Source organism: Pyricularia grisea (assembly GCF_004355905.1).
Source record: "Pyricularia grisea strain NI907 chromosome Unknown Pyricularia_grisea_NI907_Scaffold_2, whole genome shotgun sequence".
In the NCBI taxonomy this organism is placed as follows: Eukaryota; Fungi; Ascomycota; class Sordariomycetes; order Magnaporthales; family Pyriculariaceae; genus Pyricularia; species Pyricularia grisea.
The window spans coordinates 2,676,224-2,690,887 of NW_022156717.1; the positions used below are offsets into that span (position 1 = coordinate 2,676,224).

Genomic DNA, 14,664 nt, shown 5'->3' on the forward strand with positions numbered 1-14,664 from the left:
TCGTTCCTCCGCGCGAGGAGAAGCACATCGTCCGTCGTGATTGTGCTGCGGCCTGCGTGGCTACTGAAGCTCTCCAAATCCTTGGCGACGTTCTCTAAATATGGAGGTTTGCGCAGTCTGTTGGTTAGTGAATGTGTTTGATGTGAATCGTTGGAGAGAATTGGTTGAATATTTGGCGCACCAATTTGAGTGAAAACCATGTCTGTCAGAGCGCCTATGAATTGAGGAGTGGCATTTCTTTGTTTCTTCATCGTCTCTAAAGGTTCAATTTCCGTTAATTGGATCCTTTTTCTTCATCATCCATTTACTCGTAAAACCAGCCCTGTCACGATGTTTTTGATGGTTACCAACCCTCATCGACAATCTTCCCCACCGCAAACCACAAGGCGGCTTTGAGTCGCTAACATTTTCAAAATTAGTCCAATTAGTTGCCGGTGGGAGAGTTTTTATTGAACAAGAAACCGAAACCCTTGGGGACTTGCCTCCCTTGTATCTTCTTCCTCGTCCATCTCATGAGACTTTATTCAAGTTCAACGGGAAAAGTGTAAACAGAGTTAAAAAGTTCCCCAGAACAAGGCCGACGCGTTAATTGTTGATGACAACGCGTTGGAGAAAAGGCTCAAATTATCTGCTCTGACGAAATGACCCCGCTCAAGCTCTTTCTTCTCCTAACCCTTGTTCTGGAAATGTCGAAGGGTCCTAAACGTGCAAGACACAGTAGTTTTATTGGGTGCATTGGGCTCCACTCTCCCCAGCAACCAAATACGGAAGTAAAGGAAATCTTTCTTGATCAGGGGGGGTCCAATTCATCTAATGGCGCGCGACTGTTTTTTTTTTTTTTGTCAACTTGTCAAACTGCGCCCATTAGTTTTCCTATGAGCAGAAGATCCCATATACTCTTTACTTTTTAAATCTTTGCTATTCTCAATTGTTTTGGCATCTCTATACAACAAATTCTCACGTCATTGACTGCGAGAATAGCCGAACCTTTGGTCGCGCACCTCTCAGCATTGGCGCTGAGCGACCAGGCCACTTCTCCTCCTCCCCACCCCCTGCCAAACCCAAAACAACCGCCATGGACAGACTCTACGACATGGCCACGCTGGTCAAGGACCGCGTGCGCAACAACCTGGGCAACTCTCTATCGCAAATGTCGGCGCAGCAGTGGATCCGCCTCATCACTGCCGTCTGCGCCTACCTTCTCCTGCGGCCGTACCTGGTCAAGCTGGCCGGCAACGTGCAGATGAAGCAGATGGAGAAGGAGGAGGCCCGCGCCGAGGCCGAGGCCGCCGAGAACCGCGCCAAGATGTCCCCCAACGAGTTCCGCGGCCAGCAGATCGCCGGCGTGCCCGAAGACACCGACGACGAGGACGACGCCGAACCTGCCGCCCCGGCCCAGTGGGGCAAGAAGGCCAGGAGGCGCCAGCGTCAGGTCGTCAGGAAGATCCTCGAGGACCATGAGCAGAAGCTGGCTGATCAGGCTGGTGATGAGGAGGACAAGGATATCGAGGAGTTCTTGATTGATTGAAGCGCGCGGAACAAAAGGGCAAACACTGTGGGAAAGGGGGCGGTGGGCTTGGATGTGTGCTGCCTCGGGGACTCTGGCCTGCCTTTCTGTTTTTTTCTTTCTTTTGTTATTAGATCTGCGGCCAATGAGCGCCGGTGGTACAAAAAAAAAGAAGCTTGCGAGTTGGACGTTCTCTTTTGACAACCACCTACCAAGCCAACCTAACCTAACCTAACCTAACCCTTAGCTTGTTCTGTAACCCGAACTGCAAACAAGGACATATTTCGTGCCTACAATCTATCAGTTGGATCGATTTCCTCGTGTCATACGGTGACCGGGATATCGCTCGGGAGAGACGTAGAAGAAGCGTCACCCCATGTCCGGAAGCCCGTCCGGAGGTGGTACCGGGAGGTCGTCGATCGAGAGTACAGTTTGCGGGTCTGTCTCGCTCAGTGGTGGACATCTGCTATGTAACATCCCGCCATGCGAATTGGATCCGGTCTGAGGATCTCTGCGCCACTACTATGAATGTACGCAGCACAAAGGATCCGTTGTGTGAGTACAAACCACTTCTTTAGTTATCGGATCATCATGCGGAGTGTGCCGCTGATATTGTAGAAGAATGACGGACTCGCCACCCTTAGTCTCTAATTATCTTGGTTAAGTGATTATGATGATATAAACCCGATGCCTTTATCGTGCATAACGGCTTTGATGGCTATCGTTGGTTTGAAATCTTTCTTGCTCATCCTGAATATTTGGAGTAGTGGTGGCCTTCACAAAAACGGCTTGTACGAGCATCAACTATCTATCTGCAGCTGGTGGGTTCAATTTGAACGCACGACGAGTACCTCATCCGGGCGCGCATCAACTCCACGGGAGCCGGATGATCGCGGGATTCAAGAATCGCACAGGAGTCCCGGATGGGCAACATCTCCCGATGTATGCCGTTTGCTTTAGCGTACGCAACTTGCATCTACGGGTATGTCTCGCGAGCACTGCATGGGGAGTATGTTTCGACTCGTGTGCTACACTCCTTTGGGGAAACGATTCTCTTGCTTCTCTATTTTTGATCGGTTGACCATCACATATGCACATTATCTGAGCTAGCTCTCATCAGCTCAAGGGCTCATTCCGCCGTGGACGCCTCGGCTTTGTAGAAATTCACTAATCTTCCATACATATTTTACCACATAGTCAAAGAGTTTTCATGTTAGCTGGACAGCAACAACAAACAAGACATCATGGCGGTAATTATCCCTATCTGGTGTCAATCAATAGACTTGAGATGTAAATCCTTGGGAGAAAATCAGGTTGTCCAGGCTCGGGAGTATCAGAGAGTAAGCCATGAGGTCGATTTTAGACCGTGCGTGTAGTGCGAAGTTTTGATATGATGTAGTAAGAATTAAAAATGAGAATATAAGAGGCATGATAATTTGATCATGATTATATTATAGCATTGACGTGTTCATCAAGTTTGGTTAATAATGCCTCATGGCAGAACTCAGTCAGCATTCGTAACTACGCCCAGTCTGTCCTGACTACGATTGTCATGCAGCCTAAGTACCCAGCCTACCAAGCCCTTACTGTAGACTGATTTCAGGAGGCCTTTGAGAAATATCCGTAGTTCCCATGAGTTCAAAGATTTTCAGGGTTTAAGGAAATCGATACCGATTCCCCTTGAGCCACTTTAGAGGCGGTCAACTCTCTAGGATATAGCCCTGTGGGAATGGACTAATATGGGTTTGTTGCGATACACCGCAATGATCTCGTCAGCCCTGAAAACCAGAGACCGCGATCAATCGGCAACTTTGACTGTCGGTGACAGTGACCGCTTCTGTATTACCCCCTGCAAATATCCCCGGCACGTAGTCGCATGGTTGATATAGTCCAATGTATCACGGCATACTTACTGGTCGCCTTGTGCAGCCTCAAAAAAACAGCCCTTTATTCGCCAAGACTGTCGGCTTATAAAGGCGTTGAGTCAAAGGCTAGCGTCCTGTCATTTTTTGCATATTTTTCTGGCCCAAATATAGTCAGGCTATTGGAGCTGGTTCGATTTGACAGGGCGTGTACTCCCTCTGAGGTTGCGCGAAGGACTTGATGCCCAACTTGTGGTGTGATGCTGCAAGATATCACACTATCCTGCCTACTTCGACTGACCAGAAAATAACAAATTTGTGAATATTTCTGATTGAATTGGATCAAGGTGCCAATTGACGGTTTCTGTGGCATTTGCTTGTACACCATGTACTCCAGCACAGAGACAATGAACGTGCAGTATTTGGGCGGACTTCCACACATATTATGAACCAATGTTGCGGTCTGCTGTCAGCCTGTCACTGTGATATCGGCCCTCATCAAGACCTTTCTAGATTCTGGTCCGACCCAGGCTTATCCTGCAATGGAAATCACGTCAAGGAAATCGACCTCATACGACTCAGTATACCTTGTATATCCATGGTAGAGTTATGGGATGCTTGTCATAATAGCGGTGTGATTGGGCCCGACCATGCACCCGCCTTGTACGGAGTACGGTATACACTGCCAGAACAGGACCTTTGCATGTAAGCTTATGCAGTCAGTCAACGGCCGCATTGCATTCCCCCTCGAAAGAAACACCGGCTTTTTATTCTACAAGGCTGAAGCGCTTGTTTCTTGCAGCCAGTTCCGTGCTATTTGCAGAACGCAGACTTTTTGTGATGACCTAGTCCTGGTACATTCCGTACCAAGCCGGCTGGTTTTTGCTTATCTCGCAAGAGATGTTCAGCAGGCGCGTACACTAAAACTGGAAGTGGACGCAACGGCATATCGGATATACTGGTCCGGAAAAAAATACATGCAATCGAAGCGGAGAGACTTCTCGCCGGCGACATATCCACACGACTGGGGCAACGTAAAAGTGTGCTGTAAAGATAAATCAACAAATCTTGGCGATAGAGTCAGTGGCAAGGGAATGAAGACTGTGGCAAACGATACGAAGTAAAGAGACTGAAAGAAAAGCGATGTGTGTTTTCCGTGCCGAGGACAAGGCTCGCCAAGCCAGTAAACGGGCTCAAATAAATAGGTCCTTAGGTAAACTAGCCGCATTATATTACCGACTGAAGCAGTTAGCCGCGTGCAAAGAGAAGAAAAATATATGTCGGAGTTGTGCGATGGATCACGTTCGTCTGAGCCACAAACATGATCGACGACTTCTCCATTTCGACCCGCACAAGATGCGCGTCCTCGGTCGGGAGTCGGGCAAGTCGGATTCTGCCGTCAAACCCACTGAATGCACTAGGCGCCGTAGTACCGACCTCATCAACCTTTGGAGTCATCCAAGAGATGAGAGGTCCCGTTTGACGTCGACATGCTTTAGACTTGCGAGTTAGAAGCAGCGCCAACGCACGAGTACATAAGTGCGTGGAGCGGACGCATATACCACGCCATTTTAGATCACTTTCCAGGTGGTCGACTGAACACTGCCGTGATCCATCCATCTCAAGGAGGCTTGTTTTTCCATAGCGGGAACAAGACCTCAAGCGGGCTCGAAGAATTTCAAGAGAATGGGCGATGATGATGACGACGACGACGAGAGGCCGAGATCAAGGGCGGCAAAGGTGTCTTGTCGCTGCAGTGTTTGAATTTCAAAATCGGCCCGCCGGCCGGCTGTTTTGCTGAAGAGGAGGCCGCCGCTGCGGGTAGAATTGAACTCGTCATCCATGCCAAGTCCGTTTGCGAAAAGCAAATCATTTCGAGGATAGGCCATATGCCCAGGACTTTCCAAGAGAACCAAGACCATCTCGAAGACGCGTTGTGGGAGCACCAGAGGTGCGTGACCATTAATCATGGAGTCGGGTTTGGGTCCTGTGCTGGAGTATGCTGAGGAGCCAGAAGAGTCTCCGGCACCGCAGCATCAACAGTTTGGCGCACGCAGCATGATGCGATGCAACCCACCCTGATCCTTTCTCTTATGCGCTGTAAGTCTGGAGAACTACTGTAGTGGTGTAGACGTACTGTACATACACATATCTTTATTGCTCACCGAGGTCACAAAGAAACGAGTTATTGACGTTGTTGTTCCGGGAAAACAAGAGATGTTGCGACTAATTCCTAGAGCTAGAAGGGAAATCCTTCCTTACTGCAGTCTAGACCCGTGGGGTGGCTTTTCCTCTTTCCTGCCTTTGTCGGCAACCAACTAAAATAAAAAAAATATAAAATATAAAAAAAAGCCTTTGGAATTTCCGTGGTAATCCAAGTTCATCTCATGTGTGGTTAAAATCCGTCCTGTAGCCGTCGCCAAGCATGGTGCCCACCGCAGGCCAAGCCAGGGCGGCGCGCTAGTGCTGAAAGAGAGCTGCAGGAAGCTCGGTGGTTTGTCGCGACACGCTACTGCCCCGCTCCCACCCGACATAACCGTTGTTCGACATGCTACCCCTCCTTTTGCTCATGCGCTCTTGTCCAAGTAAACTTGTAGACCAGACGCATTGATCAGAGGGGTGGATGACATGTGTGTATCACTTCGGATTGCTTTGTCCGAGATGAGATGGCAGTTTTACACAACTATATCACCTTGTTACTGCTGGTCGTTGTCTGAACTGATAGCCGAAGAGCCGCATGGATTTTGTAATGTGAAGTAGTCTGTAGTTGAACTACAAATTGGCGTGGTATACCTGGGTGAGACCGTATAAAAGGTCCTATCCGTAAATAGGTCAGCCCGGAGACTTTTGATGATTGATTCCCAGGAGCTATTTCATGTACCCACAGGTGTAGGCTACACAGACTCGTTACCGGAGAAAAGATACCTTTTTTCGGTGATACATAATGTTTATTTACTGTAGTAATCCCCAGTAGGAGTACAATATGATTACTTGTTGCACTGTAGGGATCTTGTGCTGGGTTTGACAAGGCACTCAGTTATCGGGAATCCGTCATGAGACGGAAGCTTACAGGTTATCTTGCCCAACCGACCGACCGATGATGGAAAAAAGGAACATGCACGACTTTACTCGAACGTTTGTTTGCCCTACGATCAAGTGATTAGTTAGCTAGCATTGGTGAATTGGATAACTACCTACCTACCTGGATACTATCTTGCTAGGTAAGTACCTAGGCAAGCTAGGTAGGTAAGGTAACGAAACCAAGTGTCGGTGTCCGCCTCACCCAAGTCTCAGACACACCGTCTGGCGTTGCTGTAGGGTAGTATAGGCAGTGGTTCTACTGCGTAATTCCGCAGTCTCTCTCCTCTTGCGCAGGTCCTCCTCTTTCGTGCATATGCTCTTGCATATGAGGGTACCTCGGTGGTGGCAACCCGAGACCGCCGGATGCTAACCCATACATCGAATCAATTTTCTGACGGACGGCTGGGCGTCTAGGTGAGTGAGTGATGCACTGTAAGTGCACAGCACCGCAAATCCTTCTAAGAGCACTCCGTAAACGAGAAACACGCCCCTCACATCCTGCATCCCGAGCCCCCCAACAAAAACATCACTCCACGCGGAGATCGATCGAGCCCCAGTTGTGATTGTGTCGCTAAATAAGAAGGTTGCCGTTCCGTTCTCTGCTCCGCAGCTCGCTTCAGATCTTACGCTTACGGTATTTACCCGTTACTACTTTTTTACTGGTATATGTCTGAGCTAAAGAGGTAAAAGAAGAAGAAGGGGGAAAGCTATTGTTCCAAGACGATTGAGACAAATTCCGACCACTCCCACTCGATTTGTTTCTATTGTGCCTGGTTTCTTTTGTTATCTTCTCCCATTGAGACTTTTTGTTTCTATTTCCCCTGCCCTGACCAGTACAACAGGCAGCCCCGCTTTACTTGGTCCAGGTCACCTCGCCCTGGTTACCACCCCCCGGTCCCCGCCTCACACAGTAATCAGGGCCATTCGTTGGGCATAAGAACATCTACGAACCCGACTAAGCTTGGAGTCAGCTCTTCTCCCCAGTCGTCAATCAAGAATTCTTTTTTTTTTATGATGCGCCACAACTAGCAGAAGCAATTGGCGAGCAACAAATACCAAATTTTGAGGAGAGTCCACCTAAGGAGAGTGCGCGTGTGCGCGAATAGCCTCACACAGCGGGGAGAGAGACCGCTGGCTGAGAAGGAGAGCTTGGCGAGCTCATAAGGCCTCTCTCTCACTGCACCGATAAAATTATAAGTGAGTGCCAGGATGATGAACTCGGTCGACAGCAACAACCTCCAAGCTGGACAATGGACAGGCCCAGAGCCGCGAGCAAAAACGCCAAAACCGTAAGTGTTCAAGCCCATATTTTGTTTCTGCACAATTAATTTGGTCAGATAATGCCTGTGTTGAGCCCTGAGAAACAACGCCCGCCCAAAAAAAGCTGAGACGAAACTGATCAAGCCATGATTGAATTCCCAGCGTCGATCCCCCACCGCCTGTTCGCGCGAATCAGTCGTCCAAACTTGACCGTCATGTCCCCCGGTCTAATGACTTAATCCCCCGTTATCCACCAGCACCCAGTGTTGAGGATGAGGCATCTTCACTGGCCAAAGAACATGCACATTATCAAGTGCATTCCCCTTTGCCGGCCGATGAGGAGGTTCAATACCGTGGAGAACTAGAGCAAAACCCGATTCTTGTCCCGGTGCACGAGTCCAATCCGGAGCGACGGTTTGTGCATGTTGTTGGAGCCAAGTCTACCAGCGATAATGAGTCCGACGAAAGCCCCAAGAACGGAGGCAGTGTTGAGGAGCAGGAAGATGAAAAGCCAAGGCCGGAGAATGAGGGCTACAAGGCCAACACTGGTCGCAAGTACACTGTGCCCAGCGTGATACCGGTTGTTCTGAAGCCTACCGAAAAAGCAAGGCCTCCAGAGGACAAGGTCGACACAGAGCGGAGGAGGCTGAGGAGAAGCCGCAGTGAGCTACCTCGCATCGAGACTGATGTATCCACGAGAGATCGGTCGCGAAATCGTTCCAGGGATCGGTCAAGGGAGCGCCGAAGGGCTGCATCCCGAGCTGCCTCCCGAAACCCGTCTGGCAGGAATTCATCTCGGGAACGGTCTCGGGAACGACAAAGAGCGCGGTCTCGTGCACCATCCCCAGTCATCTCGAGGAGAAAGTCTACTGCATTTGTCAACCAGCGCCCACGTACCGAATACTTTGATTCCCCAAGCGACGCATATCTATCACCAAACCCTACCGTGATCAAGCACTCCACGACGGGACGGGACAGAGCCTACTTTGACATGAACCACAACTCAGCACCCAACGGCGAAAGGCCACGTTCTACAGTCGTCCACAGCTCGACCAGGCCGAAGGTTTACGACGACAGGGGTGAAAAGCGGAGCGCAGTCTCATACGAGAGAACAAAACACTACGAGGACTCCCTCAGACGCCCGGCTAGCAGCATCGAAGTACCGAGAACTTCGCGGGCGTACTCTGACAGGAGACCGGAGAAGAAGTATGACGAACCTAGTCCTCGCACTAACCGGAGGAATATCTCACCTCCACGCTCAGATGGCCGCAGATATTACGGTGGTGGATCGCCAACTCGTTCAGAGCGTTCCGTCAGGTCAGAAAGGTCGGATAGGAGGAGATCTCCCCCATCGCGAAGGTACTCTGAGCGTGAACGAGATCGGGAAAGGGAACGGGAACGGGAACGGGACCGCGATCGCGATCGCGATCGTGACCGGGAGAGGGAGAGGGAGAGAGAACGTCTCAGGGACCGAGAAAAACGGAACCGAGATCGGACACGTGAACCACCATCGAGAAGCGATTCATACAAAAGCCAACGCTCATCGCACAACAGCGATGAATCAAGCGATGACTATGCAAGCTCACTCCGGTCTGCTCGAGGCCCCCGAGACAGCCGCGTTTCTTTAATGAGCGGTGATCCAAACTATCTGCTCAGCCCAGAGTCGATAACTAGGCCTTCCCTCAGCAGCAGAATGAGCTCCCGACGTGAAACCCCGTTGACATCACCTCGGGGCTCAGTTGCGGGCATGGATACCCCTCCTCTACCGAGCCCACGCTCTTCATATACTTTCCCTCAGATGAAGGAGCGACGCCGAGCTGATGAAGGTTCCACGTCACCATTCGCCCCTGGCCCTTCCTCGCCGACGACAGTATCACCCCAGACTCAGCATGCGAAGATACCTAGCCTTACTGCATCACTGAGTCTCCCTATAGGCGCAACAATGACTGCCGGTGCCATTGTTGCTTCCTCTGGACTTACTGGTATGCCAAATGGGGCCAATGAACCTATCGAGCGTATGATTACACCGATGCCTCCACCAGCTCAGCGTCAGGATTCGGCCTCGTCGATTGGATCATGGCAACAGTCCCCGTACAGCCCTCCTGCCGTGCAACCGTATGAAAACGGAAATACAGACCAGCAAGTCGTATCATTCAGACAGTACTCCGAAGATGTCAGCGAGGGACGGGTTAACGATCTTCCCGTATGCCCTCGCCGGACACCTCAGGTCGGGCTTGCGGATTGGCTCACGTTTCCGCAAAGTAATAACTTCAACATATGCCCCGATTGTTACACGGGTGTGTTTGCGCATACTGAGTACGCTCATATGTTTGTCCCGGCGCCATTCAGACCGATGGACAAGCCTATCGGGTGTGACTTTGGAGCTTCGGCCTGGTACCGCATCGCCTGGCTCATGACGCGCAAATCTGGTTTGCCAAACATGCAACTGCTCCAGAACATAGCTGTAGTCGACACCAAGAACCAGCCATGCTCTGGCGACCAACGAATGACGCGAGTGTGGTTCACAGTCCGCAATCCTAGGGACAACCGACCCGTGGAACGCTTCCAAGTATGCGGGTACTGTGCAGGCTCTGTTCAGAGTCTGTTCCCCAACCTTGCCGGCATTTTTCAGCCGGTAGATCCCAAGGCCGAGCCGACAAAGGCGATATGCTCGTTACACTTCTCCGCAGAGCGTCTACGGTTCCTCGACTACTTCGACCTGCTCGAAGAAACATCAGACAGGGCCATGACCCGCGGCTCAATCCCGGACGTGCGCAGGCTCTACGAGAAGCTGCGACGACTGAGCTTGGGCGACTGCGCGCGCGATGAGTACCTGACCGACCGCGAGTGGTACACCATACGCAACTTCCCCCGCTTCACGGCGTGCGAGGAGTGCTTCGAGCAGGTCGTGCAGCCCGAGATCGACAGGAGCAACCCGCTGGCGAGGCAATTCCTCTACCGGCCTCAGCGCGTGCGCCGGGCGGCCTGCCAGCTGTACTCGGCGCGGATGCGTCGCCACTTTGCCGAGGCCTGCCGCGCCAACGATCTCGACAGGCTCATTCGCGTTGTCGAGGAGCGGGAGCACATCGAGAAGGATTGCAAAGCGCGCATCGCGCACTATCAGGCCCAGAACCGCCTAGACAGGGTGGATGACTACGAGAGGAAATGGCAGAGGTATGAGTGAAGGGGATGAGTGAAATGACGAGAATGCCGTTTTTTTTTTTTTAAAATAGACGCATCGGGGACCCGAATAGCATCTGTCGCATTAAAAGCGACGCAAAATGGAGACGGCGTCCTGTATGTAGAAGTACTTACACATTTTCTTTTATCTTGGGTGGAATACCTGGGGTTTTTATTTTCTTTGTAGATTAGTTTGGGACTTTTTGGAGTGTAAAATGATGACGATGATGATGACCCACGAGACTTGTCTCTACGACTTTGAGTGCAGGAAGTAATTGCCGGAGCGTATTCCTAATGCCTCTCATGGCACCATCTTGTTTATCCATTATGGCACCATGTCTGTTCCTGATTCGTCTTTAGCAACAGTCTCACACTGGCTGCATTTTACTACTGAAAGGCCATTTTGCTAGCAATCAGTATTGTTTTCGAGCAGTCTTTCCGCTTAATAAAGCCACTAAATGATATGATGTAGTCATGGTCAGAATCTTGACATGGATATTGGCAATCATGAAAAATGACAAACCATGCGCTCCAAGCACACAAATACATACACAAAAGCGCCTGTGCAAGATGATGGCTGAAGCTTTGAGTAATTGCATGCACACTGAGCGCTCCAGACAAAAAAGTTTTATTCTGGATAATATGAGGCAGCAGCGACCCCCCTTTTGCCGAGTGTCGGCGTTGACGCAATTTACCCGGTCCTCGGGTCTCGAGAGCCCTTACATCATTGAAATTGATGACTTGCCCGGCTTCAATGAGCAAAAGCCGGGAGTATCAAGTTGAGCACAGCACTATGTTCTATGGTGTGCATTTTTTTGCAACCTTATTCAGACGAAAACCGTTACGGAAAAGCGGCTATTAAATATCCTCCTGCCAAAAGTAAAACTACCCGCACATCATTCAGCTGCACCGGGTCGGAGATGAAGTAAAAGAAAACACAATGCACACCAGACACTGGCAAGGACTGCTCCAGTGCCTCGCCTTCCTGTACGCAACGCAGACGCTGGGTCTCCCGGTCGGAAACGAGCAGCTCCAAGAGTTTGAGCTTTACGGGGAGGACTTTGATGGCAGCGGCGGATTCAGACTTGCGCTGGGGTCGGCGGGCACCAGAGAGCACTACCCGCGCCCGATGCCCGGGTCTGCTGCTGCCGAGGAGCCAGGGAGGCTGTACGAGGCGAGGAGAAAAGCGCAGGGCAGGGCGAGGGAGGAGGCCTTGGAGCAATTGAGGGTCTTGGCTGGGGGTGGTGGGTGATGGCGCTAGGCAAGGGATGGGGCAGTGAGAGGGCAATTGTGGGTGCAGATGCTGTGTGATTTATTCTAGGGCCTGGGAGGGTCATAGGCCTTGGAGCTTTGTTGCACACTTGTCTCTTGTTTATATACCGGCAAAGTCTGGGGGACACACATATTTGAAGAATGTGGAAAGAAAATGCACATTTCCTTAGTGATGAACCTAAGCTCATGCAAAATTAATTGTTCTATTCTAGAGAACAGATCAATAAACTCCAGATGGTTACTGGTGCATGATGACCCGTGGTGAGAAAAAAGCCGTGATCCTCAAAATGCTACACTGCATCACATCTCGCATATTCCGGGTTAGGGTCGCCACAAAGCTCCAAAATCAAAACCTCGAAAAGAAGCTCCATCATCCACGTGACCTAGTTTCACGAAAAAAAGTAGCCCCACCGACCATTGCCCCCCACGAAAATTGTCGTGAGAGGAGCAAAAACGAAGCAAAAAGCTTTCGTGCCTACTTCGAGGACATACTAACCAACAGACAGCCGACCAGCCAGAGGTGAGCCTCGTCGCCATTTACACCCATTGTCAGACTCTTGAAGAGCCTGGATAATCAGAAAAACGAGTTTCGATAACTAATTCGAACGAATTATCCTTTACACAACAGACAGCAGAAATCTTCGCAATGGCTTCCCGACCGACCGTCACGATCATCGGCGCCGATGGCAAGGCCAGCGGTGCCACCCACCCGATCCCCAATGTCTTCACGGCACCGATCCGTCCCGACATTGTTCAGCAGGTTCACAAGGGAATGGCAAAGAACAAGCGCCAGCCGTACGCCGTTAGCGAGAAGGCCGGTCACCAGACCTCTGCCGAGTCTTGGGGAACTGGTTAGTGCAACCCGAAATGGGCGAATATTTGGGCTTGAGATCGAGGGCAGCATTAAGCATCAAATCTGGCGGACTTCGAGGAACGATTAGGCATCATTGGACTTGCTATTATTGCTAGACTTGAGCCTTCTCGAAAACCAATCCTCAGATGATGCTCAGCTTGCGGCGCCAATACCAAATAACAGCCACACACAAAGCTCTCGGATCACGTTGCTAACAATGGCATCACTCTAGGTCGTGCCGTTGCCCGTATCCCCCGTGTCTCTGGTGGTGGTACCCACCGTGCCGGTCAGGCCGCTTTCGGTAACATGTGCCGTTCCGGTCGCATGTTCGCCCCTACCAAGGTTTGGCGCAAGTGGCACATCAAGGTCAACCAGGGCCAGAAGTGAGTAGCGACTGGAGGGAAATTGGGTTATCACCAGCCAAGGAACTATGCTGACTTCTGCTCCAGGCGCTTCGCTACCACCTCCGCTCTCGCTGCTTCGGCCGTCGCCCCTCTCCTGCTCGCCCGCGGTCACAGGATCAGCAACATCCCTGAGGTCCCCCTGGTCATCGACTCTGCTGCTTTCAGCGGTGCCGCTCTTGCCAAGACTGCCGCCGCTGTCGGTCTCCTGAACGCCGTTGGTGCCGGTGCTGACCTTGAGAAGGTCAAGAAGTCGAGGGCCATGCGTGCCGGTAAGGGCAAGCTCCGTGGCCGCAGGTACCGCCAGCGCCGCGGTCCCCTGGTCATCTACGACCCTGCCACCGACGGCACCGACCTTGTCAAGGGCTTCCGCAACATCCCCGGTGTTGAGACCAGCTCTGTCTACTCCCTCAACCTCCTCCAGCTCGCCCCTGGTGGCCACCTTGGCCGCTTCATTGTCTGGACCTCCGCTGGTTTCAAGGCCCTCGACAACATCTACGGCACCACCACCACCCCCTCGGCGCTGAAGAAGGACTTCCTGCTGCCTTCCAACGTCGTCAGCCAAGCAGACCTGACCCGTCTGATCAACAGCTCCGAAATCCAGAGCGTCCTGCGCGCACCCAAGGGCACCGCCCGCACAAAGCGCCAGGGTTGCCTCAAGAAGAACCCGCTCAGGAACAAGCAGATCCTCCTCCGCCTTAACCCCTACGCTTCCGCCTACCAAAAGAACAAGCTTGGTGAGGAGAAGCTCAGGGAGGGCAAGCCTGAGGTACCTGAGGCGTTCAAGACTCAGCTTCACGAGAACTAGGTTGGGTGTTTGGGCATGGGGATTTCAAAAGGTTGTCTTCTTTTTTACGGGGCGTCTAGTGGGTTCATGGAAAACCATAGTGCAATGTCATTTCAGCAGATCGATTTCACCTCTGTAGCTTCATCGGCAGTGAGATGATGGTGATTAATGAGTTTCTTCACATGAGTCAAATCCAATACCCGAATGACATGATATATTTGAAAAGAGAAGCGATGATAATAAGAGTGGATAGTGGCCTGTTCAGAGACTGGTGATGTGTGGTGCTCGGATGCGAAGTCGAGTCTGAGTTGGCTACCGTTTCTAAACGCCGCTTAATCATAGATCTGCCATCCGATTTCTTTTTCGTCGAAACGCCGACGACGCAAACTCGCATACCAGGCTCACTAATCAGCAGGACGCCACACCGCTACTGGGCCAAACCTTGTACTAACTTCAGATTG

General features: G+C 51.3%; 5 protein-coding genes across 5 annotated transcripts; 4 read left to right on the forward strand and 1 right to left on the reverse strand.

Annotated features, from left to right (window-relative positions):
• Positions 1 to 1,075: 1,075 nt before the first annotated feature.
• PgNI_03367 (uncharacterized protein) lies at positions 1,076 to 1,528 on the forward strand (the record flags this gene model as incomplete). The annotated part of the gene is made up of 1 exon (XM_031123422.1): positions 1,076 to 1,528. The coding sequence occupies one exon, from the start codon at positions 1,076 to 1,078 to the stop codon at positions 1,526 to 1,528; it is 453 nt and encodes a 150-aa protein (XP_030985044.1).
• Positions 1,529 to 5,027: 3,499 nt separating this feature from the next.
• PgNI_03368 (uncharacterized protein) lies at positions 5,028 to 5,339 on the reverse strand (the record flags this gene model as incomplete). The annotated part of the gene is made up of 1 exon (XM_031123423.1): positions 5,028 to 5,339. The coding sequence occupies one exon, from the start codon at positions 5,337 to 5,339 to the stop codon at positions 5,028 to 5,030; it is 312 nt and encodes a 103-aa protein (XP_030985049.1).
• A 1,687-nt stretch (positions 5,340 to 7,026) lies between these two features.
• Positions 7,027 to 11,127, forward strand: PgNI_03369 (uncharacterized protein). The gene is made up of 2 exons (XM_031123424.1): positions 7,027 to 7,739; positions 7,873 to 11,127. The coding sequence occupies exons 1-2, from the start codon at positions 7,660 to 7,662 to the stop codon at positions 10,892 to 10,894; spliced, it is 3,102 nt and encodes a 1,033-aa protein (XP_030985048.1). The 5' UTR covers positions 7,027 to 7,659; the 3' UTR covers positions 10,895 to 11,127.
• A 703-nt stretch (positions 11,128 to 11,830) lies between these two features.
• PgNI_03370 (uncharacterized protein) lies at positions 11,831 to 12,142 on the forward strand (the record flags this gene model as incomplete). The annotated part of the gene is made up of 1 exon (XM_031123425.1): positions 11,831 to 12,142. One exon carries the CDS (start codon positions 11,831 to 11,833, stop codon positions 12,140 to 12,142), a length of 312 nt encoding a protein of 103 aa, XP_030983794.1.
• A 474-nt stretch (positions 12,143 to 12,616) lies between these two features.
• Positions 12,617 to 14,438, forward strand: PgNI_03371 (uncharacterized protein). Its single transcript, XM_031123426.1, has 4 exons — positions 12,617 to 12,682; positions 12,791 to 13,013; positions 13,248 to 13,398; positions 13,465 to 14,438. Exons 2-4 carry the CDS (start codon positions 12,809 to 12,811, stop codon positions 14,222 to 14,224), a joined length of 1,116 nt encoding a protein of 371 aa, XP_030983795.1. The 5' UTR covers positions 12,617 to 12,682; positions 12,791 to 12,808; the 3' UTR covers positions 14,225 to 14,438.
• Positions 14,439 to 14,664: the final 226 nt, after the last annotated feature.